The sequence below is a fragment of the Lissotriton vulgaris genome, chromosome 10, assembly GCF_964263255.1.
Source record: "Lissotriton vulgaris chromosome 10, aLisVul1.2, whole genome shotgun sequence".
Taxonomy (NCBI): Eukaryota; Metazoa; Chordata; class Amphibia; order Caudata; family Salamandridae; genus Lissotriton; species Lissotriton vulgaris.
Window position 1 is genome coordinate 190,999,452 of NC_141698.1, and position 27,444 is coordinate 191,026,895.

A 27,444-nucleotide genomic window follows, 5' to 3' on the forward strand; every position below is an offset into this window, starting at 1 on the left:
GTTGTCTCTCCCCACAATTCATCTGGAAGGGTGAAATCCCCATCGGTTTCCTCCAGAAGCTGCCAATACCAGAAGGCCACCTCCTTACCACCCCTAGGTCTTTCTAGTAGCAGCTGCTCCAGGGAGCTTGATTTCCCAAATAGTACATCTTTGCACCTCTGGGCTCTCCCCCAGCTTTCCAGCTGGATGAATTTAAATCTAGAGAATGCTGGACCTATACGCTCATGTAATTCATCCCAAGAAAGTATCGATCCGTCCACCAATAGCTCTCCCCATCTAGCAATCCCAGCCTCCTCTAATGGAGAAGATAAGCTGTCCCTTAGGCACTCCGGTAAACCCGGGGAGTCCCATATGGGAGCGAAATTGGAGTAGTAAGACAGCCCCAATCTTCTTCTAATGGCTAGCCAGACATTAGCCCATGACTGTATAATTTTTAGCCTTATTTTCTTGAAAAATTTCTGGCTCCCAAATTTATATAGAAATCCATCAGCTGGTAGATTTTCTCCGGTTAACATGGCTTTATTCATTGTCCCCTCCAGAAGACTAGATGGTGTACTTACAATTTGAAAGACACTTTAATAGCGATAGATTATCTCCCATCTCACCTGTCAGACCATTCGGCTCTTGTTTTCTCACTTAGAACCGACAGTAAGAGGGAACATCCTTCTTGGTCTTTTGACCAGACACTCCTACTTGAAGAAGGTGAAGTGAACTTCCTGGCCACAGAGACAACTGCTTTTTTTGAAATTAATATCGAGTCCTCCTCTCCAGAAGTGGTCTGGGAGGCCTTTAAGGCCTTCATAAGGGGTTGCATCACAAGTAGGTCCTCATATCGGAGTAAAAAATATAAAGATATGATAGATAGTTTGTAACAGGAAATGAAGGGCATTGAGTTCAATCTAGGTCAGTCTTTAGGTTCTCCTGAGGAGCAGTCGAAATTGGCTGAGTTAAAGCTCCAACTAGAAAATATCCTATAAGAGAGGGTTAATAAAAGATGGAAAGCAAGCAAGATTTGCCATTTCGAGTTTGGAGAGGCCGCGGGTAGAGTATTGGCGTGGAAAATTAAATCTGACCAAGCTCTGAAACATATCAGAGAAATCAAGGTGGAAGGAGAGGCGGCACCAAGGACATCTACTCAGGAGATAGGTAAAGCCTTTTATGAATTCTTTGAGGCAATCTATAGGGAAGAGTTACCAGATGACCAGACGGCACGAAATACGTGGCTGGAAGGAATATTGCTCCCAACCTTTTTTTTATTTTTTTTTAAAATTTGTTTTTTTATTGTTGCATCATAGTATATGGGTACAGTGTAAATCATCTGCTGACGTGGCGTCAACATTCAGCCATGATCAGCCAGGCGCGCAACGTTTTCTTGTTTTATGTAACTGGTACAATTAGGTAATTCCTCCATTAAATAGCACAGATCGAGCAAATATGTCTGCAGGCTGGGATACAGTAAACGTATTCCGCCAAGGGGACGGAGAATAACAGTGGGCATATGAGTTCCCGCCTCGAGGGCGTAGGATCGGGGTCTGTACAGTTCGCATAGTGGTGCTACCAGAGAACGGGGGGGGACAAAACTGGGGGGGAAGCATGTGGGCGCTAGCAGGGTCCAGGTAGGGGGATACTGGTTACGGGAGTCGGGGGGGGGGGGCACAGGGCTTTCCAGTTTGCACTCTCAGGGGGAGAGGGACGGACAGGGGGTGGATACATCCAGTGCATGTGAGTGATGGGATGGGTGATATGATAGATGGGAATTGACCAGGATGCGTGGGGCACCGGGATTCTGCCCTGGGATGGTTGACACCAGGCAGAGACTACTGGCCCTCTCGGGCGGGGGGGGGGGGGGAGGAGTAGGTGGGTCCCCTGCATGCAAGGACTGCCGGAAGCTATGAAGGAGCATGGCCCATTCCATGGAAATGGGAATTTTACGCGCGCCCCCGGCTTGCTCTTCCCTAAGAGCATCCTCTTCCGCCGCCGCCCACTTACAGACCGCCCCTGTCCATGCTGCTATAGGGGGGCCCTCCGGGGACCGCCAGTGCATGGCTATGCATCTGTTCGCCAACAGGAGCGCTAAGGACACGAAGCGCCTATGCACCGGTTCTTGCTTAGGGACATGAGAAATGCCTAGTGCGCTGGACTCCCAGGTGGCTAGTGTGGTAAGACCTGTGAGTTCCGACAGTGTTCCGTGCACCGCCCGCCATAAGGGGTGAAGGTTGGGACAACTCCAAAACATGTGACAAAAATCTGCATCAGGGGAGCAACATCTGGGGCATAGGAATGGTGTGGAGGGATAGAACTTCTGCAAGCGCGCTGGGGTGAGGTATGCCCTGTGTAAAATATAGTATTGGATGTTTTTGAAGCGGGCATTCCTAGAGACGCGTTTTGGGGCCTCGAGTGCTGTAGTCCATTCCGAGTCGTGTAGTGTGCGACCTATGTCCTCCTCCCACGTAGCACGTAAGGTCGTTAGGGGAGCGTGCGAGAGTTCCCGGATAAATTTATATAGCCAGGTGACCAAGTGGCGTCCCACTCCCATATGTAGGATAGTATGTATTACTGGATGCGTGTCTGGCTCGCCGCTTCGGAGATTATAATGGGGCCGGTACCCATCGAGCAACTGTCTGTATCTGAGGAATTGACCTGGGGGGAGCCCGTATTCAGCGACCAGTCGGTCGAGTGATTTCAGCTGGCCTTCTTCAAAGAGCGACTCCATATCTGTGATGCCACAGTGCGACCATTCGGTTAACAGTGGAGCCGCGAAGTAGGAGTCCTGCCTGGGGCTGCCTATCAACGGTAGTAGCGGGGAGTATGGAGGTCTACTGGGGGACATCCGGTGGATCTGCATCATGCACCGGCGCGCTATCGCTACCTGGAGGGGGTATGTTCTCCATGGCTTGGTGCCCGGGAGGAGCAGACGGGTGAGTTCCGGGGTTGTGACTCTGCCGGCCGGGGTAAAAGTCTCCTGGGCCGCTTTCGGACAACGGCACCGGGAACTACAGGAGGGAGATTGAATATTTTCAGGTGCACCCGCCTAAATACCGGATTTCTAGCGCAACAGCTTTAATCTTTTCTCCTCCCGGGGATGTTTTCCCATGAACCTTTCAAGCCCTGAAGATTCGCAGTCTGTTTCCCTGCGATGAAACACGTGTTGGCCAGAACAAGAGGAACAATAAATCTGTTTTCTATAACAAGGATTCTATCTCATTGAACTTTCTTTCTGTTGATTCTGAAACATTATTGATGTGCGTAACTCACTACTAAACCATAACCAGGACTCACCGAGCATTGTGATATTTTCCTAGAGCAGGGGCAATTGTTGTTTTTGTAAAAGTCTCCTGGGGGTAACGTCCGCCGTCCAGTATGACAGCCATTGGAGCTGCGCCGCAAGGAAATAAGACTTGAAGGACGGAGCTCCAAGCCCACCTTGCGTTGTGGGAAGTTGGAGGGTTTTCAGGGCAACCCTGTGTCTGCCCGCGCCCCAGATAAGGGTACCTAGGAGGGAGTTGACGTCTCGGAAGAAGGACCTGGGTGGCACTACCGGTAGATTTGTGAAGTGGTAGAGGAGTCGGGGAAGCATCACCATTTTAGCCAGGGCTATCCGTCCTATTGGGGCTAGCGGGAGTTTATTCCAGAAGGCAACAGTCGGGCGCAGGCCAGCGAGTGCTTTACGGTGGTTACCCTCAAAGATGTCTGCTGGAGAGTGGTACAGGCGGACACCGAGGTATCGGGGAGCTTCTGCGGACCAGGAGAGTTTATGCAGTCCGAGCTCGACTTCCCGGGGGGGTAGACTCGAGTGAAGGGGGTAGACCGTGGACTTGTCCCAGTTCACCTGGAGTCCCGAGGCGTCTGCAAAGTCCGCCAGCGTTACCCCTATGGGGGCCAGGTCAGTCTCGATGTCTCGGACGTATATGAGGAGGTCGTCCGCGTACATGGAGACGCAATGTGTGCCGTCCGCGAGCAGAATGCCCCAGTTCACACCCTCCAGGCGCAGCCGAACCGCCAGCGGCTCGACTGCTAGCGCGAATAAGAGAGGCGACAGGAGGCACCCTTGTCTCGTGCCTCGCCGAACTCCAAACGCCGGCGATATGCGTTTCCCAATACGAACACGCGTGGTCAGATCGGTGTACAGAAGGCGTGTGTATGCCGTGAGCGTCGGGCCGATGTTGAGGCGCCGCAGGACTGAGAATAGATAGGGCCAGGTGAGGGTGTCGAACGCCTTCTCCAGGTCCATAATGAGGCAGGCGGCGCAGGGGAATCTGTCACGTACCTGATCCTGGACATGGAAGACTCGGCGGAGGTTCTGGGAGGTGTTCCTCCCCGGAACAAAGCCGCATTGGTCGGGGTGGATTAGTGGGCGTATGACCTGTGCATACCGGTCAGCTAGGATTTTCCCGAGGATCTTACAGTCAGCCGACAGGAGCGTGATGGGACGATACGACCCCATGTGGAGTGGGTCCCTGTGGGGTTTGGGAAAGGTGACCATCACGGATTCCCGCAGTGACTGGGGTAGCTTCCCTAGATGAAGGGATGCCCCGAACATCCGAGATAGTCGGGGGACCACTAGGGGAGAGAATGTCGAGTAGTATTCTAGTGGGAAGCCATCTAGTCCCGGCGCTTTATTCCGAGACATAGCACGTATCGTTTGGGTGATGTCTGAGGGTGCTATCTTGGCGTCGAGTGTGTGCTTGTCATCATGCGATATCACGGGTAACATCAGCGGGTCTAAAAAACAATCCACAGAAGACGGGGAACACTGGGCCGGGGTCCCGTACACTTGTGCATAGTGGCGCTGGAACGCCAGAAGGATCTCGGCCTGTGAACGCACCAGCACGTCTTCCGGGTTGATAATATCCGTGATCGGCTTGATTTCGGTGTCCTGCCTCGCCATCCAGGCCAGTAGTGCCCCGGTTTTGTCTCTGTCTTTATGCACCCTAGAGGCGTAGGCCCTAAAATTGTATTTTCGGAGATCAGCGCAGGCAGTCTGATATCTTGTCTTAGCCTCGGCCGTGAGCACGGCGTGTTCCTCCGAGTCGTCAGGCCGTTTAGTGAGTGCAGCTAAATTCTGCTCTGAGGATAGGAGTGTCCGTTCCAATGTGCGGCGAACCCCTACTACCTGTTTGATGCATTCTCCCCTTGCCACTACTTTAAACGCGTCCCACTCCACCAGTACCGACGATGCCGTGTTCGTGTTGTGTGAGAAGTAATCTTGTATGCTGGTTTTGTGTGCGTCTCTAAAGACTGGGTCTGATAGGCAATCTCTAGGGAGGCGCCAGGTGGGGTCTTGCGGGTGTGGTGGGGGGCGCCAGGTCAAGCGAAGCATGTGGGCGTCATGATCTGAGAGGATCCGACCTAGGTAATCTGTAGATGTTATCTTAGGGAGGATTGGTGCAGAGCATAAGAATCGGTCTAGACGGACCCGGCGGTTGTGTGGAATCGAGTGGAATGAATAAATGCGAGCCTGTGGGTGTAAGTGTCGCCATGCGTCAGTGAGCGCCCAATGTGAGGTCCATGCCCTGAAGAGTTCCTCTTGCCGTTGGACTGGGGGGGGGGGGGGGGGGTGCGAGCGGTCTAGGGTGGGGTCTAGCGTGCAGTTATAGTCACCTCCCAACACCCACGGAACTGCGGTGAATTGGGCCAAAATTCCTGTGAGGTGGTCCCAGAATTTATCCTGCTCCGTATTAGGGGCGTAAATGCTGCCAAGGAGGATTCCCTGTCCGTCTAGTATTCCCTCCAGAAGTGCATATCTGCCCTCTTTATCCACTACCCGTCGGAGCACCCGGAAGGGAGTGCCCGGTCTGACCCAGATTAATGCGCCGCGCGCAAATGCTGAGTATTGTGTGCCACAAAAGGTCCCTCGCCATTTGGCCTGCAAACGATTGAGTTCGGTAGCGTTAATGTGCGTCTCCTGCAGAAATGCAATACTAGCTGACATACGCTTAATGTAGGAGTAAATAGAGTAGCGTTTGCTGGGTGTGTGTAGGGTGTGTGTAGGCCTCGTACGTTCAGTGTAAGGACATTAATGTCTGATTGTGGGACCGCCATCCTTAGGGTGTCGTGGTTGGGAAAGGGACCCTCCTGCAGTCCCCGAGGGCCACCAGTGCTTATGTGTTGTGTGTGCTCCTGCGCGCCAAGCTTCCACAATCGTGGGGGAGGAACTGATGGGGTTAACAACAAGTAGAACCTTGGGTGGGTAACAGTCCCAATACTGGGGATATATCACCGGAGGTGGCATATCCAAACTAGTGTCCCACTAGGGGAGAAATACAACCGGAATCTGCGGGGGTGGCAGCGTGTGTCGCTGCTGGGCCTGTGCGCGGGTCGGGCTCTTGCAGGAGAGATGTCTATTGCTCGCTAGCGCATAGTTATCTGGTTAAGCAGTCTAGGCTCCTAGACGTCGTGCAATACAGTAGGCAACCATGAGAAGGATATAGCAGTTTACAGTCCATCCATCATGAAGAGGTGTTAGGTTGGCTGGCCAGGGTAGCGTCCAATGTGTGTGCCGCAACGAGGGGGAAAGAGATTGGGCCAAACCCAGACATTGTTCCATCACTGTCCCGGTCTTTCTCAGGGGTGAACAGGTGCGGTTGGCCTTCCAGATCTGATGCAGGGGGTGACGTGTGCAGTTCGGTCACCGCCCGTAGGGCGTCTCGTCGCTCCTTCATGATTTGCGTGAGGTCGGGTGAGCCCGTGGGGGAGGATGCCTGGCTTTTGGGGCGGCCTGATCGGGCACGGCTCGCGCCCCGTCTTCTGGATCGTCTTGAGTCGTTGTTGCGTGTGCTCTGGGGTCCGGGTTTAGGGATTAGCGGGCAGTGAAACTCAGTCCAATCCTGCGTCTCCTCCGCTGTGTTGAAGAATAGAGCTTTCCCTTTGTGGAGCACTTTGAGGCGGGCCAGGAACAACAAGGAGTATTGAAGATCATTCGCGCGGAGGCGCCTTTTAACTTCCAGAAAGGTGGTTCGCTGCTGCTGGACCTCTCGGGCATAGTCTGGGAACACCATGACTTGTTGGTCTTCCACCTGTAGGGGGCCCGCCGTCCGGGCCGCACGGAGCTCCGCATCGCGGTCTCGGAAGTGCAGGAATTTAGCCAACATGGGCCGCGGAGGAAGGCCTGGCTTGGGCGCCCGGGCCGGGACCCTGTGGGCTCTTTCAATGCAGAAGTATGCCGACCGTTCCGCCTCAGGGGTGAATGATCTGGTCCAGGACTCCATGTAGGTCAGAGGGTCCGAATTTTCGATTCCCTCCGGTAGGCCCAGGACGCGGATGTTACACCGTCTCGAGCGCCCCTCCAAATCCACCGTACGTTCTTCGAGGACCGCCACGCGGCGCAGGACCTCCTTCATGTCTGCCTACTGCGATTTCACCGTGGGTTGTAGCTCGGCCACGATCCGTTCTCCCTCCTTCACTCTGTCTGCCAGCTTGCGATGGTCGTCGCGAATCAGGCTGATGTCCGTCGTCAGGACACCCAATCTCTCCTCCATTGAGAGTCGGGACAGTTCAATTGCCGCCAGCACCTGATCCAGTTTCGCTGATAGCGTAGGGTCGGTTTGCGGCGTGTTGGCTTGCGTCCACGTCCTTGTGTGTGGCATCTTCTCGATGGCCATTTCAGGGACAGCCGTCACCTGCGAGGCCTTCAGTTTCCCCATGAGGGAGGAGGTCCTGCTCCCTTGTGGATTCCGGGATCGGCGGGCCGCCGTCTCTCAGTTCGCCCGGGCAGGTGGTAGCTCAGTGTAGGCTGGTCACTTAGTTCTCTCCGGTCCTGGGGCAGTCACAGGTGATGGTAGCGGCGTGGTGGAGGGCCGCACGGGCGTCCACGGGTGTGCACCACTATCCAGGTGTCGCAGATAAAAAAGGGGGGCGGGGCACCTCGAGGGCGGTTGAATCCTGCCCCTGACCCTTCTGGCGTATGTTGTGGTCTCCGTGCCGGGGGTCGGGTAGTAGAAGCCCGGGGATCCAAGGTGGTGGTTGGGCGTCGTTAACGCAGGAGGAGCACTCCCGTTCTTTGGGTGGGATCCGCAGTGATTATGGCGCTCCGGTCTCCGCAGGCGCCATTTTGGGGTCAGGCACCCGGGTCCCGCTGAATAGTCCTGGTCCCTTCGGCTGGGGGACGATGTGGCGTGTGCCTCCCTGTGGGTCTGAGAGGGGGCAGAGGAGTGGTGGGGTGTCGGTGGTGGAATCCCCGGAGGGGAGAGGGGGGGTAAGGGCCGACACTCACCGCCCCAAGCAGAGGACTCGGACGTCCGGCGGGCGCCTCGCTGCGCCTGGATGTCCGCGAGTTGCGGTGGCCGGCTAGGCTGATGTTTAGGCTGGATCAGGGACTCGTCCGGTCCCGTGCGGTGGGTCAGCGGAGTTCTGGGGTGCCGGCCGCCATCTTGCGACCGCGGGTGACGGTTCGGTGCGGGGCACTCCCCCGTGTGGTGGCCTCACGAGTCCCCGGGGTTCCTCGTAGTCGTCGGTCATCCGCGTCTCCCAGGGCTTCCGATCAAGCCGCTTGCCTCCGACCGCGTAGGAATCCTCGATCCGGAGCCGCACCCGCCATTTTGGGATTTGGCGCCCGGCTCCGATGTCAGATGTTGCGGAGCGTGCCGCTCACGAACAGTCTCCGCGGCTCATCTGGGGGGTGCCACCAATTGGGGGAGGCACCACGGGTGGGGTTGTGGAGAAATGAGGCTCCCGGCGATCTTACGAATTGGGCAAGATGCTTGCCCGATCGCGGAGCCTCAGCAGGACACAGCCGCCATCGTGGCTTGCTAAGCCACGCCCCCCATATTGCTCCCAACCTTATCAACAATACAGAGAATGCCATAACGGAGGTAGAAGTAAAGGAAGCAATATGACAGGTAAAAAAAGGGAAAGCATCTGGCCCAGACGGTCTTCCTGGGGAGATTTATAAAGTCTTGGGGGAGAATATCGTCCAAGTATTGACAACCCTTTTTAATGGTATTCTTAGGGAAGGAAAGCCACCGCCAAAATCATGGGGTGAGGCCCTAATTGTTCTTATACCCAAACTAGGGAAGGATGTATCAGATTGTGGGTCTTATAGACCAATATCTTTGCTGAACAGCGACTATAAGATCTTTGCCGCCATACTTTCAGCAAGACTGGGTAATGTAATAGGCACCATTATTCGACAGGAAGAGGTTAAGGTGGCTGGGAAGGCAGCTGATATGAGAGAAGCAAGGCTGGTCTAGGGCAAGCGGTAACACAGAGCTGCCTGAGGTGCGTGCCGCCTGTGCAGAGGTAGTTTCTCGCCATTAAGCACATTGCCCCGTTCCCTACAGACGACTGTTAAACAGATCACGCATGTTATCTCTCAATAAACATTTGTGAAAAATAGTGTTTCCTTTTATACGTATACTTCGAAATATTCTTCCTTATTTTTCTCACTTCTGTGCTATCCAAATAGACCTCAAAGGGGCATATGTGCACCCAGGAACCTGGAAGAGCATTACTGTATCTATCATTACTGCACTTACATTTAGAACCCGCATAGACCTTGTGAGAAGTTGGCCTGATATATGATAGTTTCCAATTCTGGAACCACCTTGTATCAGTCCAAACAATCCCTTATGGTGTCTGGTTGTAAGTCAACCTTATAGATAAGCTATCTTAATGGTAGCATAGACTAAGCAGCCTTAAAGGCTAAACTCAAGAGGTCGTGTTAAGCGAGCTGCTTTACCAATCACAATCGTGTAATATCAAATGAAAGGACACCACACAAGTATATATTATAAAAATATGTGTTTATTACTAAAATAATCCCCAGTACTCTTTATGAGCAAAGGGGCACAAGCGTTAAATCAAAAGCACAGTATAACATACAAAGTTGCACAATTATGGATGAGGGCGGGTGGCCACTCAAACCATATATTAAGAAAGTGGTATAAGAGATACCACTCGAACAGTGGTTAGGCCTAGGGCCTTGGGAATCGCTGGGAGCAGTCGGGACAAGCAATGCTGAAGTCGGGAAAAGCCCGCGGGATTCGGGTGCAGCGCTTAAAGCACACGCATGCACCGATGTAAGTCAATGGTGCGTAAAAGTTACACAAATAGAGTTTTAGGATACTTCCCCTGAACCTAGATGGACAAAACTTTAGACACAGACCCTAGAGGTGTGTACCAGTGTGGGAACACCGGCGTTGCAATGTTATCTCACCCACAGGAAGCAGGTGCATAGGGTCAAAGTGGCGTCGGGTTTCGTCACGCAGGTTCTTGGTGCTTGAAGCTGAAGATGCTGCAGGCGATGTGAAGGAGAAGTGTCTGGTGTGATCCATGGGTGGATCAGAGTAGAAAAGTACCTGAAAGCAGAGAGGACAGAGTCTGGGTCACTCAGCAGTGATCAGGGTGGAACCAGGACAGAACCAGGCAATGTCGGGCACAATCAGGTGGTTGTCGAGGAGCTTCTCTCCGCTGCCACGTGGGCTCTGGGGCATCTGCGACGTCCAGGAGTGGGTCACGAGCTGTCCCACGCAGGCTCTCACCGTCGGCGCTGTCTGCTTCAAGATCGGAGTCAACAACACTTGGCAAGAGCAATCCACGCAGGACTGGAAGATTGCTTCTCACTCGGACCAGGAGGGTCAGAGCGGGGGCTCCTTTTCAGAGGAGCTGGTGCAAGTCTGGAGCAACCAGAATCGCAAGTCGGTTTTAGGTTTTCGTCGGCACAGGGACCACAAGCCAGCTGGCAAGTGACCGGGTCAACGCGTCGAGCCAAAGAAAGCAGAAGGGCCCCACACAGCACTCGTTGAGTGTAGAGGGGTGAGCTTTGGTGCAAGAGTGGCTCAGGGTTGGGGCTTCTCAAACCCCGGTGTACAGCTTCGAGGGTCACTCGTGGGCTGCACGGTCAGCGTCTCGTGGTCTTTTCAAGATGGCGTGCCCCACGCTTCCGGTCGCCTCCACAGGTCTCAGCTCTGCAGGGACTGTGGATCGGGCTGTAAGAAGGCAGGCAAGCTTGATCTCGTCGATCTCGGTCGCTCGAGTTCCGGCGGGAACTGCAACAAAGCAGACGTTGAGGTGCTGGATGGTGCCTGTTTGCACAAGGTGGTCACTCCTTGACCACAAGGGAGATTCTTCAGTCTTTTATGTCGAGTAGGATGTCGAAGGGTCCAGAGTTTCGTTTCTTATGTTTCATCAGGATAATCTGAGTACGTTGGCACTGCTCCCATTCTTATACCAATCTAGGGGGCTGGATTACCTGCTAGGTCTCCTCCTATGGGTGGGACCCAGGAAGGGGGTGGATACACCCCTTTCCCTTTGATCCAGGCTGCGCTGGGACAGGGGCTGATGTGCCCCAGAACCGGTTTGGCCGGATTATGCAAGGGGCAGCCTTGTGCGCCCCAGGCAGTGTCTGGTTTCTTTCAAACCTCCCTGCTACAATCCACTATCTCCTGTCTGGGGTGGTGTAACACCTCCCTGCGACAGGAAAGCCTTTGTCCAGGCCTCCTCTGCTGAGTTTCGGTCAACAGCAGGAGGTCAGACTTGTGTCTGTGGCAGAAGCATCCATTTTGTGGATCTGAGGCTCTTTTAAAAATCAACCGCGTTTCAGTAAAGTAACATGTCTTCACCCTCTAGAGGGGTGGAATGCTATCCCCGTTGACAGAACTGTCGAGGGGATAGTATTCCAAATCGTATGACACCATACACGACATGTTTTGATAAAGCCACACCAAAGTTGACATATAACCGCGAGGATTATAATGCACTTGATAGTATATGGTATGGCATTATCCCGGAACAGCTTAGGGAATTGGTCCCGACAGCAGCTGCAGACAGGCTCAGCTCATGCTAGAGCACCATCTCACATAAAACCAAGCACTCTGCCTCCAGGATTGTTAAGGCCTGCCATAGGAGTGACTGATAGGTATATATGTGTCCAGTTAGGTTTAGATATAGGCATACTATATCCAAGCAAGGGGTGATTACACCACCTTGCCTCAGCTGAGTGATCAGCCAGTTGTGTCAATTTTGGATAGCCAGCCAGGGGTGGCAAAAGATATGCTGCAGCCTCTGGTAGGCCTTGGATGCACCTATGCCCTGGGCACCTATAGTGCTCTGTACTGGGGCTGATGAGGTGACCCAAGCCAATTTAGTTATGCACCTAGGGTACATGGAATCCATTTTACGGAGAGAGCAGATAGCCTGGGGCCCTGATTAGCAGGGAACCAGGCCAACTAAGTCGAAAACCAGCTACACACAAGGCAAAAAATCTGCGGTAACCATAGTCAGGTAGCCACCTTCCTACAGACCTCAATTTCAAAATAGAACCGATAGCGCAGAAACAAGCAGGCCCTGCCACGACGGTCATAAAACTCTCAGAATGGCTTGTATTTTAAGTAGAACTTCACTCCTGTGTCTTTGTGGCGTGCCACGTGGGACAAAAAGACCTTGTTCCCTTTGCCCCGCGCCTGTGAGAGGCCGACGTGTAAATTCATCTATGCTGGCCATAAAACCGCGATTTTAAAAGTGCAAGTAATATTTTATATGCTGATGTTTATAATGAACGGTATTTAGCATGGGTCTGGGAGATTAGCGCCGCCGTGTGGTACGGATACCAGTTAAAGTTATGGTGAACAGATGTGCATACAAAGTAACAAAAAAAGTTGCCGCATGCGCTGTCCCTGGATCTGAGGCTAGTGCCCACATCCGGGCAGGGGAGGAGATGGGGGTTGGGGGTGCGAGGGCTGCTCGCGCATGCTCTGTCACAGTAATTAAGGGAAAGCTGCGAGAGTCGTGCGGCGTGTGGAGGGGGCTATTGACTTGTGCAGCCGCCACCGGCACTCCAGAAATGATTGTCCCCAACAGCAGTGAGGAGCCGCTATCGTAAGGAGCGGACTCCCATAGACGCAGACTACACCCTCCCCCCCGCGCGCGCGCGCGTGTGTGTGTGTGTGTGTGGGAGCGTGTGTGTGTGTGTGTGTGTGCATGCGTGAGTGGGGCTGTTGCGCGTGTGTGTGTGCATGCGTGAGTGGGGCTGTGTGTGAGTCTGCGCAAGCGCGTCTCAGAGGCGCGCTCCCGCGTTCAAAACTGAGAATGGAAAAGCGCGCGTCTGACTCGTGTCTTCATTCCCAGAAACGGGTGACAATAGTTGTCGATCTCGAAAATCCATGCTTCGCATTGATTAAGTCGAGCTCGACCTAAAAAGCACAATATTTATTTTGCCTTCACTAGCATCCATACAGTTGAAACTTTTAAATTATTAATTGTCCTCTTTCACTAGATGTGGAGAAGACACTTGAGTGTCAGCTAGAATGCTATGAGGAAAGTGTTGGTGAAAATAGGACCAGGAGGAAATAATAATATTTTGTTGAATTTAGTTTTTTCCTTTTTTAGAATCACTTAATACTCAACTGTTGTAACTTCTCATCTTATTTAGCAGAACCAGACATGGTTGCACTATTTCTGCTGCTGCTTTTGGAATTGACGATAGAACCCCTTGTTAAAAAAGAAAATATCTACTCTGATGAGTCAGTGTAAAAAATAAATGGCGAACAGAGTCTCCACTCATCATAAACTGTCATAGTTTGCAAACTATATTGTTAGTTTCGTGACTGGCACAGGTCATTCTTTATGTGTGGTGGCTGTATCTCGGAGACCTTAGGATGGCAGGAATCTCAGGTCTAGGAGAGTGAGTTCAATGTTTTATTATACACATACCCACGTAAGGAATTGTGGTCTCCTATTGAGAAAGGTCACTCCAAGTATTGGACAAGGTGAGCTCACTCACATAACGTGACATGCTTCATCATAGGCCACCTTGTCCCACACTGGTAGGATGATACCACCAGGTCGGACTCATCCTCAGGTTGGACTATTCCAATGGAGTTCTTAGATATTTTTTTACTCTGGATAACAGTGGTCCAATTACTAACTAAATATATATTGAGGTATTCCACCAAGTATCCTTTTATTCACGTGGTACCTTGTGTATTAATAAAAGTTTATTACCTTAAGGTAATCGAGTGGTATGATCCTTGACATTCCAAATTTTTCAACATGTTTCTGCCCTTCTTAATAGCCTAATCGGTCTGGGGCATTTGTCAGGGTTATGAGCTTTTTCTCCTACCCTATGGTTAAGTGAGGGTCCTACCTCTATAAACCACAGACATCCTAGTTAGATATCTAAAAATTTAGGAGACACAAATATATAATTAATGTGATACTCATAATTATTAGTCAATACATGAACTTGTTATATTATGCTTGGTTGCCCTGTATGTCCTAACATATTATCTGTTCAAAACAAACCATTCTAGCAGCTTAAACACATAAAACAAATCTATATACATTCTTTTTAGGTAATTAACAGTTCTGGCACATGTAAAAAGTAAATAGAGCAAGCACACACATCAGACACAACACACAAGGGACCTACAATGACATGCTTCAATACACTGGGATTCCATGTAAGCACCTATACTTTTGTAGCTGCTTGCTTAATGGTCTGTGGAGGGGGGACATTCTGTAGTCAAACACTGAAAATATTGGGAATGCCCCAATTAGTTACCATTTGCTTGCCTGTCTCTCTTTTTTTTTAATACAAATACTTTTTATAATATTACCTTGTAAATGGAAAAAACCTCTATCTCAAAGTTCAGAGCGAGCTGCCAAGGAGATTTAGCTTTAAAAACACACATACGCACTTACTTTGTCAGGGAACTTTTGGGTACATATAAAAAACCTTGGCAGCCAAGACCCATCTCTGTCACTACATACCTCCCAAACTCCAACCATGTGACAAAGCTAGTGAAAAAACTCTGGGATCCTCAAGATTGAAAAACCAATGTTCTCCTTCAAAAGGAGCAAGAACCTGATAGACGCTTTGGTACACACACGCCAAAAGAAAGTATCCACAGACTCTGTGGAACTCTCCCGGTCCCACATTCCATCAGCCTTGTGGCAACTGTGGGATATGTCAATACTCAAAGAGGAACAAGTTACTTACCTTTGGTAACATTGTATCTGTAAGAGACAAAAGTTAGTTATAGACTCCTTACCTTAGAATTACCCCCAGGCGTCGGACTGGATCAGGAACATTTTTCTTCAGCAGTACCCCAGTGTGTCGGTAGGTTGTTGCCGGGATGACATCACAGTGCCTACATAGGCGCCAATCCTGCATGCTGATGTCAGTTCTGACACAACTTTCCATGCCAGAAGCGCAGAGCCATGAAAGACACTGACGACTGGTGCGCCACACTAGGGCTCTGCAGGGGTGTCCTGATCTCTAGAAGTCCGTTCCCAGAGCAGAGAGGATAGGTGGGGTGGTAAGGTAAGGAATCTATAACTAACTTATGTCTCTTACAGATGCATCGTTACCGAAGTAAGTAACGTTCTCATCTGAAAGAGACAATTCGTTATAGATTACTTCCCTTAAAATAGATACCCCAGCAATACCAACCCGGAGGAGAGACTACTAACTAAGTTCACACCAGAAAATCCTGGATGACAGAATGGGCAAAGTAGCCGTCCCTCCGAACTTGACTGTCCAGCAGTAATGTCTGGTGAGCGTGTGCATAGAAGCCCACGTGGCCGCAATGTCTGTTGAATGTGTGCATAGAAGCCCACGAGCCGTGTGAGACTCCACGTGACAAAGCAGTGGTATGAGCTTGCAGTTGCACTGGATGTTCCTTTTTAGCTAAAGCGTAACAAATCTTAATACAAAAGATGACCCACCGAAAAATGGTTTGCTTTTGCACATCCCAACCTTTCTTGGCACCCACATAGCCAACGAACAGTTAATCGTCCACCCGGAAATCCTTTGTGCGGTCAAGGTAGAAAGACAGCGCACATTTTGGGTCCAGACGGTGGAGTCTCTCCTCTGCCTTGGAAGGGTGTGGAGGTGGGAAAAAATGGGCAGAGTAATAATCAGTCTGATGTGAAAAGGAGTGACAACTTTAGGTAGGAAGAGGGGCTCTTTTTATCACCACTTTGTCCGGATGGACTGAGAAGAAGGAGCCTGAAGCTCACTCATTCTGTGAGCAGAGGCAATGGCAACAAGAAAGGCAGTCTTCAGCGTGAGAAACCTAAGAAGACAGATGTGAAAAGGCTCGAAGGGTGCACACATAAGGTAAGTCAAAACAAGTTTCAAGTCCCACTGAGGCATTATGAAAGGATATGGAGGAAAGATATGAATAATGCCTTTAAAGAACCTGCTTAAATTTGTGGTCTTGAACAAAGAGGGCAGATCTGGGAGCCGAAGTAAAGAAGAAATGTCTGCCAGGTAGCCTTTACGAGATCTCAGAGCAGAGCCCTGCTGGGCCAAAGAGAGAAGGAACAAAAGAACCTCAGAAAGTGGATCAGCAACTTTTGCTGTGCTCAATGCCACAAACCTATTCCATTGACAGGTTTATGCCGTCTTAATGGACGCCAAGATGACATTAGACTTCGGAAGGAAGGTCAAAAGCGGTCAACTGTCGTTGCTCAAGCTCCACGCAAGGAGGTGGAGGCTGGAAAGGTTGGGTGGAGGACCGTCCCCTGCTGCTGCGACAGAAGCTCCACCTGAAGGCGAAGTCTGATTGGAGGATAGATAGCCATGCTCAGGAGCACGGGGTATCAGACTCTTCCTGCCCAGTCGGGTGCCACAAGAATGACTTGGGCCCAGTCGCACTTCATCTTCTTCAGCACTCTGGGCACAAGTGGTACAGGCGGAAAGGCGTACTGGAGGCCGCAACTTCACTTACGACGAAAAGCGCCACAGAGCGAGTGCCGCCTTGGAAACTTCAACGCACAAAACTGCTGACATTGCGCATTCTCTTCAGTGGCGAACTGATCTAACAAAGGTTCTCCCTACTGCTGTACGAGACGTGGCTCCACCTCTGAGTGAAGTCGCCATTAGTGATCCTCCAGACACCGACGGCTGAGTTTGTCCACCCTGGCGTTCAGAGATCCTGCCAGGAGTTGAATCACCAGGGTCATGCCCTGGTGTTCCAGCCATGTCTAAAGGTGAAGAGCCTCTTGACAAAGGGTCCACGACCCCACTCCGCCCTGTTGTTGCAGTACGACATGGCGGTGGTGTTGTCTGTGAACACCTGCACTGCCTCCCCCTTGAGGGAGGGAAGGAAGGAATGCCTTCAGTGCCAAATGCATCGCCCGGAGCTCCAGCACGTTGATATGGAGCCAAGACTCCACTGGAGACAAGACTCCTCTGATCTCCACCTCTCCCAAGTAGCCACCCCATCCCAGGAGTGATGCATGGTCACTACCATCAGTTCTGTTTAGATAAGGGAGAGGGATCTGCCTCTGACCCAATCCTGGTTCGTTAACCATCACTGCAGTTGTTGCACAGTTCCCTCCGAAATCTGGACGTAGTCGTAAAGATTCCTCTGATGCTGGACCCACTGGGACGTCCGCTCCCACTTCAGAGCCCGCATATGCCGTCTGGCATGATCCACCAGCAGGATGCAGGAGGCCATGAGGCCCAGCATTTTCAGGGTCATTCTCACCAAAATCGGGTATAGAGGCAGAAACATCGGTATCATAGCCCTAATATTATTATTATTATTATTATTATGTTTCTTATATAGCGCATGAATCGACCCCCAAAGGGGTATCTCCACGCTTGCCTTGGGAACCCATCCTGGCTTTTCCCTGTGAGATAGCCCCTACAGGTGAAAGCCAGGCACCCCGCCGTGGGGGGCCGTTGTGGAGATTAAGCAAGCTTAATGCCCAGAGTTGCAGAGTGTGAACCCATGATTAGGTCAGGCACCGAAGCGAGAATTATCGAGTCCATGGACATTTGAGCTCAAGACCCTGCCGCGTCGGGAATTGAACCCTGGTCCCGGGTCTGACCTCTGCTTCAGGGTCTGCCTGCTCTAACCAGTGAGCCACACTCACTGACTCCTAGACTCACTGCTTGGGAGGATAGGCCCGAAACTGCACTACGTCCAGAACAGCTCCAATGAAAGAGAGTGACACAGAGGGAGTCTGGTGTGACTTCAGCACGTTGATAGCGAACCCCCAGTGAATGCAGGAGGTCCGCCGTAGTCTAAAGGTGAGAGCAAACAGCCTGGGGCAAGCTGGCCTTTAACAGCCAGTCGTCGAGATAGGAGAAGACTGGGACCCCTGATCTGCGCAGATGAGCTGCGACCACCTCCATCACTTTCTTGAACACCCGAGGAGCACTGGTAAGGCAGAAGGAGAGCACGGTGAACTGAAAATGCTCGTGGTCTACCGTGAACTGTAGTTAACGTCTGTGGGCTGGCAGGACGGGGGTGTGGAAATAAGCATCCGGCAAGTCCAACGCCACCATCCAGTCTCCAGGGTCGATGGCAGATAGGACCTGAGCCAAGGTTAGCATTTTGAACATCTCCTTCCCAGGGACACCTAGTAACAGCTTGTGATACTGCACCCTTTCATTTGTTAAAGGAATTTCTTTGCTTATTATGCTACCGCTGGCATAATTTGAAACTAGAAACGAGAAAAAACATTAGCAACGCCAATAGCTCACATTTTGACTAATGTGAGACCTATTGCATTGCAAATGCTTCTTTCTGAGCCGCCTCTTGTGTGGCTTTACCTGTAGGTCATTGAAGCAGCGACGGAAGAATAAAAAAATAAGAAAGTTCTCCCAAACAGGAGATAAAGAAGGCATGCGTATGTACACCATACTTTACTGTGCTCCTCAGCTAAAAGGAAGTGAGGTATCGGCTGCCAGAAAGCAACAGGAGGCTGCAAAGAAGAATGACACTGGAATGAGGCAACGGTAAGCAGGAGGTGGGAATATAGTGGTTTTATTGATGACAGCAGGTCTTGCAGACAGCTCATGCACGCTGATGCTCTACCTTAAAAAACCTACTGCGAATAGGAATGTAAACTTTGTATTAGAAATATATGCACATATTTGTGAAATAAGTATTTGTTCTTAACTTTATCCCTCTAATATAGGGTGTTCTTTTTTTTTAACAGATAAGTTTAATGCAGAATTGTAGACCTGCAACAAGGCCCTTCCGAGCCTCCAGTTCCAATTTCTTCTTCCTGTTGGTGCTGTTAATTGGACTTGTCCTGGCTTGCATTCCTGTGGGATTTGGTATAGCACAGTAAGTACTGCTTCCTGTAAGGTTTTCCACTTAAAGATTTGTAATATGTAATGTTAACACCAGTAAATGCATGCAGCATTAAGTATGCACCGTTACACTTTAGATTACATGATCCGTGACAGTCATTACGGTTATGTATGCCATTTTCATGCATGCTTTTAGATCAATTTCTTTTGACCTCAGCAGCGAGCCCGGGTATTGAAGGGCAATCTTAAAGAATAGTAACCCTGCACAGTTGTCACAGCTCTAAAAGCCCTGACCAAAACCACTGCCCCTCTTTCCTTTTTCATAAAAAATAAATATGTACTCTCAAGGGGAAAGATTATGGAAAATTTTTAGGGTGAATGGTTTGTTACGGTGCAGCATGAAGTCGATCATAAAAAAAAATACTTTAAACCAGCATACCATAAAATGCTAGCAAAACAGTGTCTGATAATATAAATGTGTTTGTGTTTGTACAAAATATTGTTAGAGAACACATTCATATGTATATCTATTATGCCGATAAAATTTAAAAGGAAATCATGGTATCAATAAAGCTTGAATTCTCCTTAAGCTGTTACAGAAATAAGTCCACACTAGTCAATGGAACTGATTCAATATAGGGAAGCCAAAACATTCTAAAGCTGAAGCTGATTTGTCTAAAAAAAACTATCCTACCACAATAGGAGTCCAGAATCTTGACTGAGTGGTCGGCATGTATCGGCCAGTAAATTACTCCGAAGGCCTCATCACGACAATCTCAAGGACCCGTGGATGAAAACCATATATATGTACCTAGCTAGAGCATATATTTTCATTTTGCTACAGTGCAGATGTTTACAATACATGGCAACCACGCGTTTTATGGGTCCTAGGTTCCAGCCATTACCAGAACCCATTGGGGGAACAGGAAACTGAGAAATTAAACCAAATGCATCAAAGCCCACATAGGTTCTGTTGTATCCTAGACCGGGAGCTTAAGATCTATAATAGGAAGGACTGCCCAAGTGGTGCTTTGTTGTGTTTACGATTCTAAATGAAAACACTGAGTAATCACAGGGAATATGGCTGGAAAACGTGCATAGATGTTAAGGTGGTGGGGTCAAAAAGTCCACAGAGAAATTAAGAAGAAAATACCTGTTTAAATTCCATAAATGGGATCGTACAAGCAAGACCTATATACTGATTTACAAAAGCAGATTTTAAATGTGAATATAAATAATGAATGTGAGGCATAGGTAGGGATCCAACTAGAGAACTTGCTTGCAGGCTACAAAGAAATTGCCATATTTTCGTTTGTAAGCCCATCAACTCGCTAACAGTGGATCTGGAGGAGGAACCCTTGGGCGCACCAAAGGTATTTCTTATTAACCATTAAAGTCCGGTTCCTTTGTAGGCATGGGTTTTTGCAGTGCAGTTATCAACCTGATCTATTGTTTCTAGTATACTTACAGTAGGCTTTGATCCCTCTCCTACCAACCATTGGCATTTTCAGCTATTGGCTTGAGGCATGGTCAATGACTGCTTCTCTCAGTCTAATGGAGTATTCCTGTCTCACCTTATGTTATTGTTATTGGCTGCATGGGCGTATCGTTCCACCACTAATAGAATACTTGCAAGCATGGGGGCTACTTTACAACCAGTGGCCAACCAACCTCCCTTTCTCTCTCCATTCATTTCGGCCTATGTACACTCCGCTTATTTTCCCCGTGTGTCGCTCTAGACACTTCCCTCTTTCCTCCTTATTTCACTCCTCACAACTCCAGACCGCCACTTACTTGCCCAGTCTGCATTTTTTTACCCTGATCTATTGTCCTTGCCAATGCTTGCTGGAAATTGGAGATAGATTTTTAATGTTTTAGTTCTCATTTTAATTGTAACATGGGTAGGTAATATGTAGCCCTTCTCTTATTTAGTTTTCGAACACATAGTCTTATGTTTTTAACAACCCTAAACATAATTTGGTTATAAAGCCCAGAAAAAAAAGCTGTCCAAGCAACCATACTGCTATGATGGTAGCTTTAAAAACACAGTAATTCCAGTCTGTATGAGGATAGTTGGACCAAGACATAAGAAATATTATGTTTTGGGGCAAAACTTCCTCTACTGTGTGATCAGTTATTCCTAGTACAAATTAGCCATTTACCCCTCATACTGAAGAATTGATTAAATCCGAAAACAAAAACGAAGGAGCTCCCCTTTTACTGATTATTCCAAATAGGCGTGTCTCTTTGTAGAAGAAGATTGCCAGGTGTACAAATGATCCAGAATAATCCTTGGTTTCATTAAGTTGATGTAAGAATGCAACCTCTCTGATGTGTTGACAATTTACTGTTTTAAGTGATCCTTTTCCATCAACTGTAGCTCCTAATGCAGTTCGAGTTGACACTGATCCAAATATTTTTGACTGTGCACATATGGACCATTTTTAGTTTGTTACATTTTGACCACATAGGATATATCGTTAAGTATCAATGGGGTAACCCAAAAGTCTACCGGACCTGGGTAAATTGCAGTACAGTACACAAAAAGTGGTTACAGTAGCAACGGTTCAAAGAAAATAAAGTCTGTGCATTCACTTAATCTCACAGATGTTACTGCACCATATGTAGTTTATTAAGCAGTGTATCAGGTGGTTATTGTGAACATCATCAATCTTGGTGACAACACATCTAGTTGTTGCAAACATCATAATCCGTTTAGTATTTGAGATAAAGGTGCTCACAATAGAAAGAGCATATGGTGTTTGGGATGAGGTGAGTTGGTGAGGGAAAGGAGAGATAATGTGACTTATATACATTATATTTACATATTGTAACCTATTCTGCCTTTTACAGGCAAGGATTACATAGAAAAGCATAGCATCGTTGTAGACCCTGATGGCAAATCTCACTGGTAACAGCTTGTTGCAGAAAGAACACTCTACGTTTCGACCCCTTCAAGTGTTCTAGGTCAGTACATCCTTAGAGTGGGGTCTTCATCAGGACTGTATGGGGTGGAGCATCTAGTGAGGGATCAGCGGTACAAATCAGGCTGAACGAGTTCCAGAAAAAGGGCTCATTGAAGCTCCTTATGGAAGCGTATTCTTTACTTGTCCAGTAATAATCTCCGTCTCACACAAGCGAATACGGGACGACTGGTGCCAGTTCAGCCTTATTTGTAATGCTGATCCCTCACTGGGTGCTCCACCCCATACTGTTGCACCATCAGTCAGTTCCACTACTATGGAGCTATGTCATTTTAAAGGGTTTTAATTTTACTTTCCAGGTTTTGAATTGTGTGTGGAATATCATGGAGGGGGCTGCACATCGTAACGGCACAGAACAGCCCACACTCACAAGTCTGCCAAAGTTTTCCGAAACCTCTTATATTGGTGCGACTGGGTCTAGCTTGCCCTTATTTTACCTGGCCCTGCCCTACTTGTTTCACTCCTGCTTTTTTAGCCAACCTCGGCTATCTTGAAAGAAACCAGCGCCAACCACCTCTTATCTTCTCATCACCTGTATCCTTCATTGCAATCTTTCATCATCCGGCACCGCCAATGTTTGCCAGATGCAAATTAAAACGGTACTGGAAACCAACTGGGCCCAAAGGGAACAAGGAGAACAATGGGGGACGGAGGTGCACCCATTAGCACCAGAAACCAGACACGATTCCGACAAAAACGAAAGCCCCATACTGGGGCAGTAAAATTAGCTGCAACTACGACTTCAGCAGCATTAGTGCACGAATCAGTTCCCACAATGTCTACATCTCAAACACCAGCTAAGCACAAAATCGAGGGCCGATATTCTCCCTTTACAGCAGGCAAAAGGTATTTAAAGCGGCAACCCAAAATCGTCACCTAGTTCTTTTAGATAAAGGTTGACAGCAGTAATTTTTACATCAAATGTCGCCTCACATGGCCTAGCTCAAAAAAAAAAACTGAACCAATGCATCGTACCGCTCGTTCTACTCAATTCTTGTTGAAATGGGTGAACAAACACCCACATCCTAAGTCTCATATTTCGCCCAGGGACCACAATACCCCTTGAGTAAGCACACCAAGCACTGCCCAACAAGAGATCGATAAAAGCTTTCAAGACCCCAAAGGAACCCCTGAGGCAGGCCAAACTACACCAACCATCATCTCTCAAGGGAGCACAGGAGCCAGTAAAGGAGTCGGGACGGACAAGGATACCTCACGCATTTATCTGACTGCAACAACCTGTCATCATCAAAGCACTTGAAGGGAAAATAGAACAGGTAACACCCCCCACAGCAAGAAGATACTCATCTTCAAACAACAACACAGGCAGGCAGTGTTCCAGCTCTTCTGCCAACCAATCTTAGAAACATTATCTAAGCCAGGACTCCTGTGCAATAATGGGAGTGAATACACAATTGTCGCAAACTATTCAGTAACTTTGTCTACCACTCAAGGTATCCAAGGATCCCAGGGACATGAAATAGCGTCTCTAAACTGAGAGGAATTGGAAGCAATGGTCGTCTAATATGCCAGAGATTAATCGGTGACTCCTCCTGCTAAGTCCACGGCATGTGAAACTGATTTATGTAACGACAAGGCTGAGGACATCTGGGCCTCCCTTTTAAGAATCTTTCAGTCCACAGTTGAAGCCCTTAATTATCAGTCCAAGAAAACGGACACTTAAATAACGCTTTCAAATACCATGGCTGTGTTCATTTCCGGTACTGCTAAATTAAATCACTGATCTAAACAGCCTCATGATACGGGCCCAATAAGCTGCTGATACTGTACGTCCCATCTGCACCTGCCTTCCAATACTGGATAAATTAGAATCACTACCTATTGTCCAAATCGATCTCATTGAAGACCTCAAGTCCACATTATAAGCTGAAAAATTAACCAGGGAAAAAAATTGGAGGGTTCACCAGCTGCATGCAACATACAGAAGACCCCTCCTAATGCATCAGGCCTTGTAGTTAGGATAGAGGAAAGCGTGGAAAACAATGACCTGTTCAACTCATCCCCAATTTGGAAACATCCCGAACCCAATGTCCTGGCCACAAGCAACATGACAATAGTATCACACCACATTATACTAGGAGGCAGTGGCATAGAAGCAGCTGATACGAGGAGCAAGGGGGAGGGGCTTGCAAAGAATGTGGCACCAGATCAACAACAAGGCAGACTTCGAAGGAAACATCGCCATGAAGAACAACCCAACCGTGTGCAGCAGCCTCTACACAAACCCCAGTTTTTACTGTAGGTTTGACGCAGAAGCAAAAAGTGATCAAGACAGGCTCCCAAGGAAAGCAAATCATGGCAAGGCTCTTATAAATCTGATTGAGGCTGGCAGCTCATATGTTAGAGTCCATAGTTCTGCTGAAGGCGGCTGCAGCTGACACCTGCCTAAATACTAACAATCCTGTAGGAACTCTCAAATGAAAGAGAACCTTCCATCCACAGATCAAATCAGACGGACACAAGCGGCTCCACCGAGATCAAGATCAATGTACTTGAAATCAAAAATAACTATGTCCACCAACCGAAAGTCACCATAGCCAATGTGGTGGAAGTCCTATTCAAGGCCCCCTAAATTCCCCTAACCTCACTAAGGCACTGATACAGGATGAGACTAAGAACCATGAACTGGTTGACTGGCCGTCCACATCCGGACAAACAAAAGATAAGAACCGTGCACTGTCAGCTATCTCAGTTGGTGTACATTTGGAGTGCATGATCAGTGTTATTATTATTATTATTATTATTATGCCGTAAGTTCCATCAGTGTCAAGTCTGACCCCTGCTGGCGCCGGGAGAACGGAAATAATTTTCTTCTTTCCAGCCTTCGCCACTGGAAAAGAGCACCAGTTTGGTAACCTTAATGTATTCAGAATAATATTTAAGAGGACATTTTGACATACTGAATCAGGGAAATAGCTTCCGCCTTCTTACCTATATCCCGCAAACAAGCAGCCTCCATTCTAAAGATATTACTTACGTGGAGTTCATTTCTTCTCAACCGGGGCAATCTAAGGAGACATCCAAGGTCAGAAGGACATCAACCTAATCAGTCAACAAAATATCCAAGACCTTTAAAGGATGAGGGATACATATGGTCACCCCAGTGAACTGGCATTCCCTCACCCCCTTGTAATAAGGGTAAAAGGATAGTGTCCATTCAGTACCCCTACAAACATGCATTCAGTCCTAAAAGGTGCCCTTCGCAAGTCTACCAGGAAAACCCAGAAACTAGATCCATCTACTGTTCCGGATTGCAAAAAAACACTGGTAAAAGATTACGACTTAAGTTGGGTCTCTTGAGTATTGAATAAACCCATATAATAACTTTTAACCGCACCCTAGCTGAAATTGCTTCTGCTCAAACAGTATATTTAAGTTTCTGCTCATGGAGTATGTTAGACAAATTGGACAAACGTGAGACGATGGACAGTCTTAACATCATTTCAGGTGATCATGCTACAGGTAACCTGGGAAGAAGCTGTGGAAACAATGCTAGGCTCATTCATTTTTCTAAGCCTGCAACAAAGGATTCGCCTTATGGCCACCGTAGCAGGGGGACTGGCGATGTACATCTCTGACACACTAAAAGGAGACTGTAAATCTAACCAACTGCGTGCTCTGGCATGCAAATTGTTCAAACCATCTTTCGCTGGAATCTAAGCACGATACCCCTGGCTTTATTGAATACATACAAACCACCAGAAGCAAAGGCCAAACAAAGAGTCTTAGTGCAAACATTTGTTCGCTTGTTCTCTACGGAAAATAATTCTCTCAGGTGATTTGAACATGAATCTGCTTGGTTCTCTACAAGATGACGAGACTTTAACAGCCCAGAATGCACACTGGGCAATTCCAGCCCAGAGTCAACGTCCCTTCTTGAAGCTTGACAAAATGGGCAGATATCTCATCAACGAACTAAAGCATCTTAACCTAAGGGTTGTCAATCGCTGCTTACCATCAAACAACCCACTAGCAGCTACTTTTCATAATCATACACGCAGCTCCTCAATAGAATTCACACTGCTATCAGTCCCCCTTGTCCATCTTGTCGACCGTTTTTGAATAAAAAGGCCAGGGGTGAAAGTGACCACCTCCTGCAGGAACTGTGCTTTGTCATTTGTCTGGAAAGCCATGTGCCAGATAAAGCAACATACAGCTCTGCTTATACCATCGATTACAGAAGGATAAAATGTTGAACTAATTCAGCTCACCATCTTCCCGAACTAGCAAAAAGATTGTACCAAGCAGACCTAGCTGAGGGACAGGCTGATCAAGACAACTCGGACCAATTCACAAGACCGTTTGCTGATCTAGATGTCGTGCCTGTACCGGGGACTAGGAAGCAGCGCAGTAGCGTAAAGACAACTCACAAGAAATATTGAGATCTAAAACGTACTGCAAATCGGGTCTTTAGGGCTCTCCAAAAAACATCAAATAACGATTTCCTGCAAGCTGCTGCAACAAAAACGAGAACTGCCGACAGAAGGCATAGGTTGAACTTATAAAGAGAGGTGAATGACAAACTGAGCCGGACTATTAATGGACTTAAAATACAACACCTAATTTCAAGTCCAAAGACTTGACCACTGTGCACTATAGCTGGATGCCGCTGCCATACAATTATCAAAAGTTCACTCAAACAAAACTTTTTCTTAATTAATCAAAATGATACTCAACATACTTTTCGTAATACATTATTCAACATGTAAACACATAATCCTTTTGTACAACTCCATCGTAATTTATTCTGTGGTATAAATGTATATATAACATTACAATTTTGCGACATATCCACATGTTTAATCTTTCTTCCTTGTTCAATGCATTTCGGGCCCTTGGCCATTCTTCGGGGGCTCACATTTCTGGAAATGATTCCAACTCCAAACACACTCCGGTATGTTATCAAAGAAATCACCAACAGTTCCTGATTGTAGAGAGAAGTGTTCCCCCTTGTTTGCAGGCGCTTCTCCTTACCCCAACAACATCTCGTCCTCACATGAGCTTTTGATAATTATATGGCAGCGGCATCCAGCTATAGTGCACAGTGGCTAAGTCTTTGGACTTGAAATTAGTTGCTGTGTAGTAAATAGTGTGCAGAGGTAACACGCTAACCACTGTAGCACGCCGAGTTGATAGGTTGAAAAGAAACCTATTGAAACAAAGATAGATAAGGTGTGCTTCACTCATTCACGACACCTGACCATACAACAGACATGAAAGATTCTGGAAAAATTTGAACAATCTAAAAGCACTCTCAAAAGCAACTGCAAATATTCAGGAATAGCGCTGGCATGAGTACCTCTCAAGTCATCTTGCATAGAATGACACCAAACGTGGACTACCTCACGGCATACCAAGCTCCAGTAGCACAATTCTTCCCTCAGAACTTTTGCCCATGGTACTACATGGAACTCTATGGAACACCTGGGGGGCTGAAAGTGATTATAG

The 27,444-nt window shown here is 48.4% G+C and overlaps 1 protein-coding gene across 2 annotated transcripts in view; it reads left to right on the top strand.

Moving 5' to 3' along the window:
• The window catches only part of TMC7 (transmembrane channel like 7), a 479,975-nt gene that overhangs the window by 390,023 nt on the left and 62,508 nt on the right, over positions 1 to 27,444 (top strand). For both annotated transcript variants that reach the window (XM_086942406.1, XM_086942407.1), the window contains exon 13: positions 18,895 to 19,025. In XM_086942406.1, the coding sequence (XP_086798532.1) occupies positions 18,895 to 19,025 (131 nt within the window). The remainder of the gene's footprint in view (positions 1 to 18,894; positions 19,026 to 27,444) is intronic.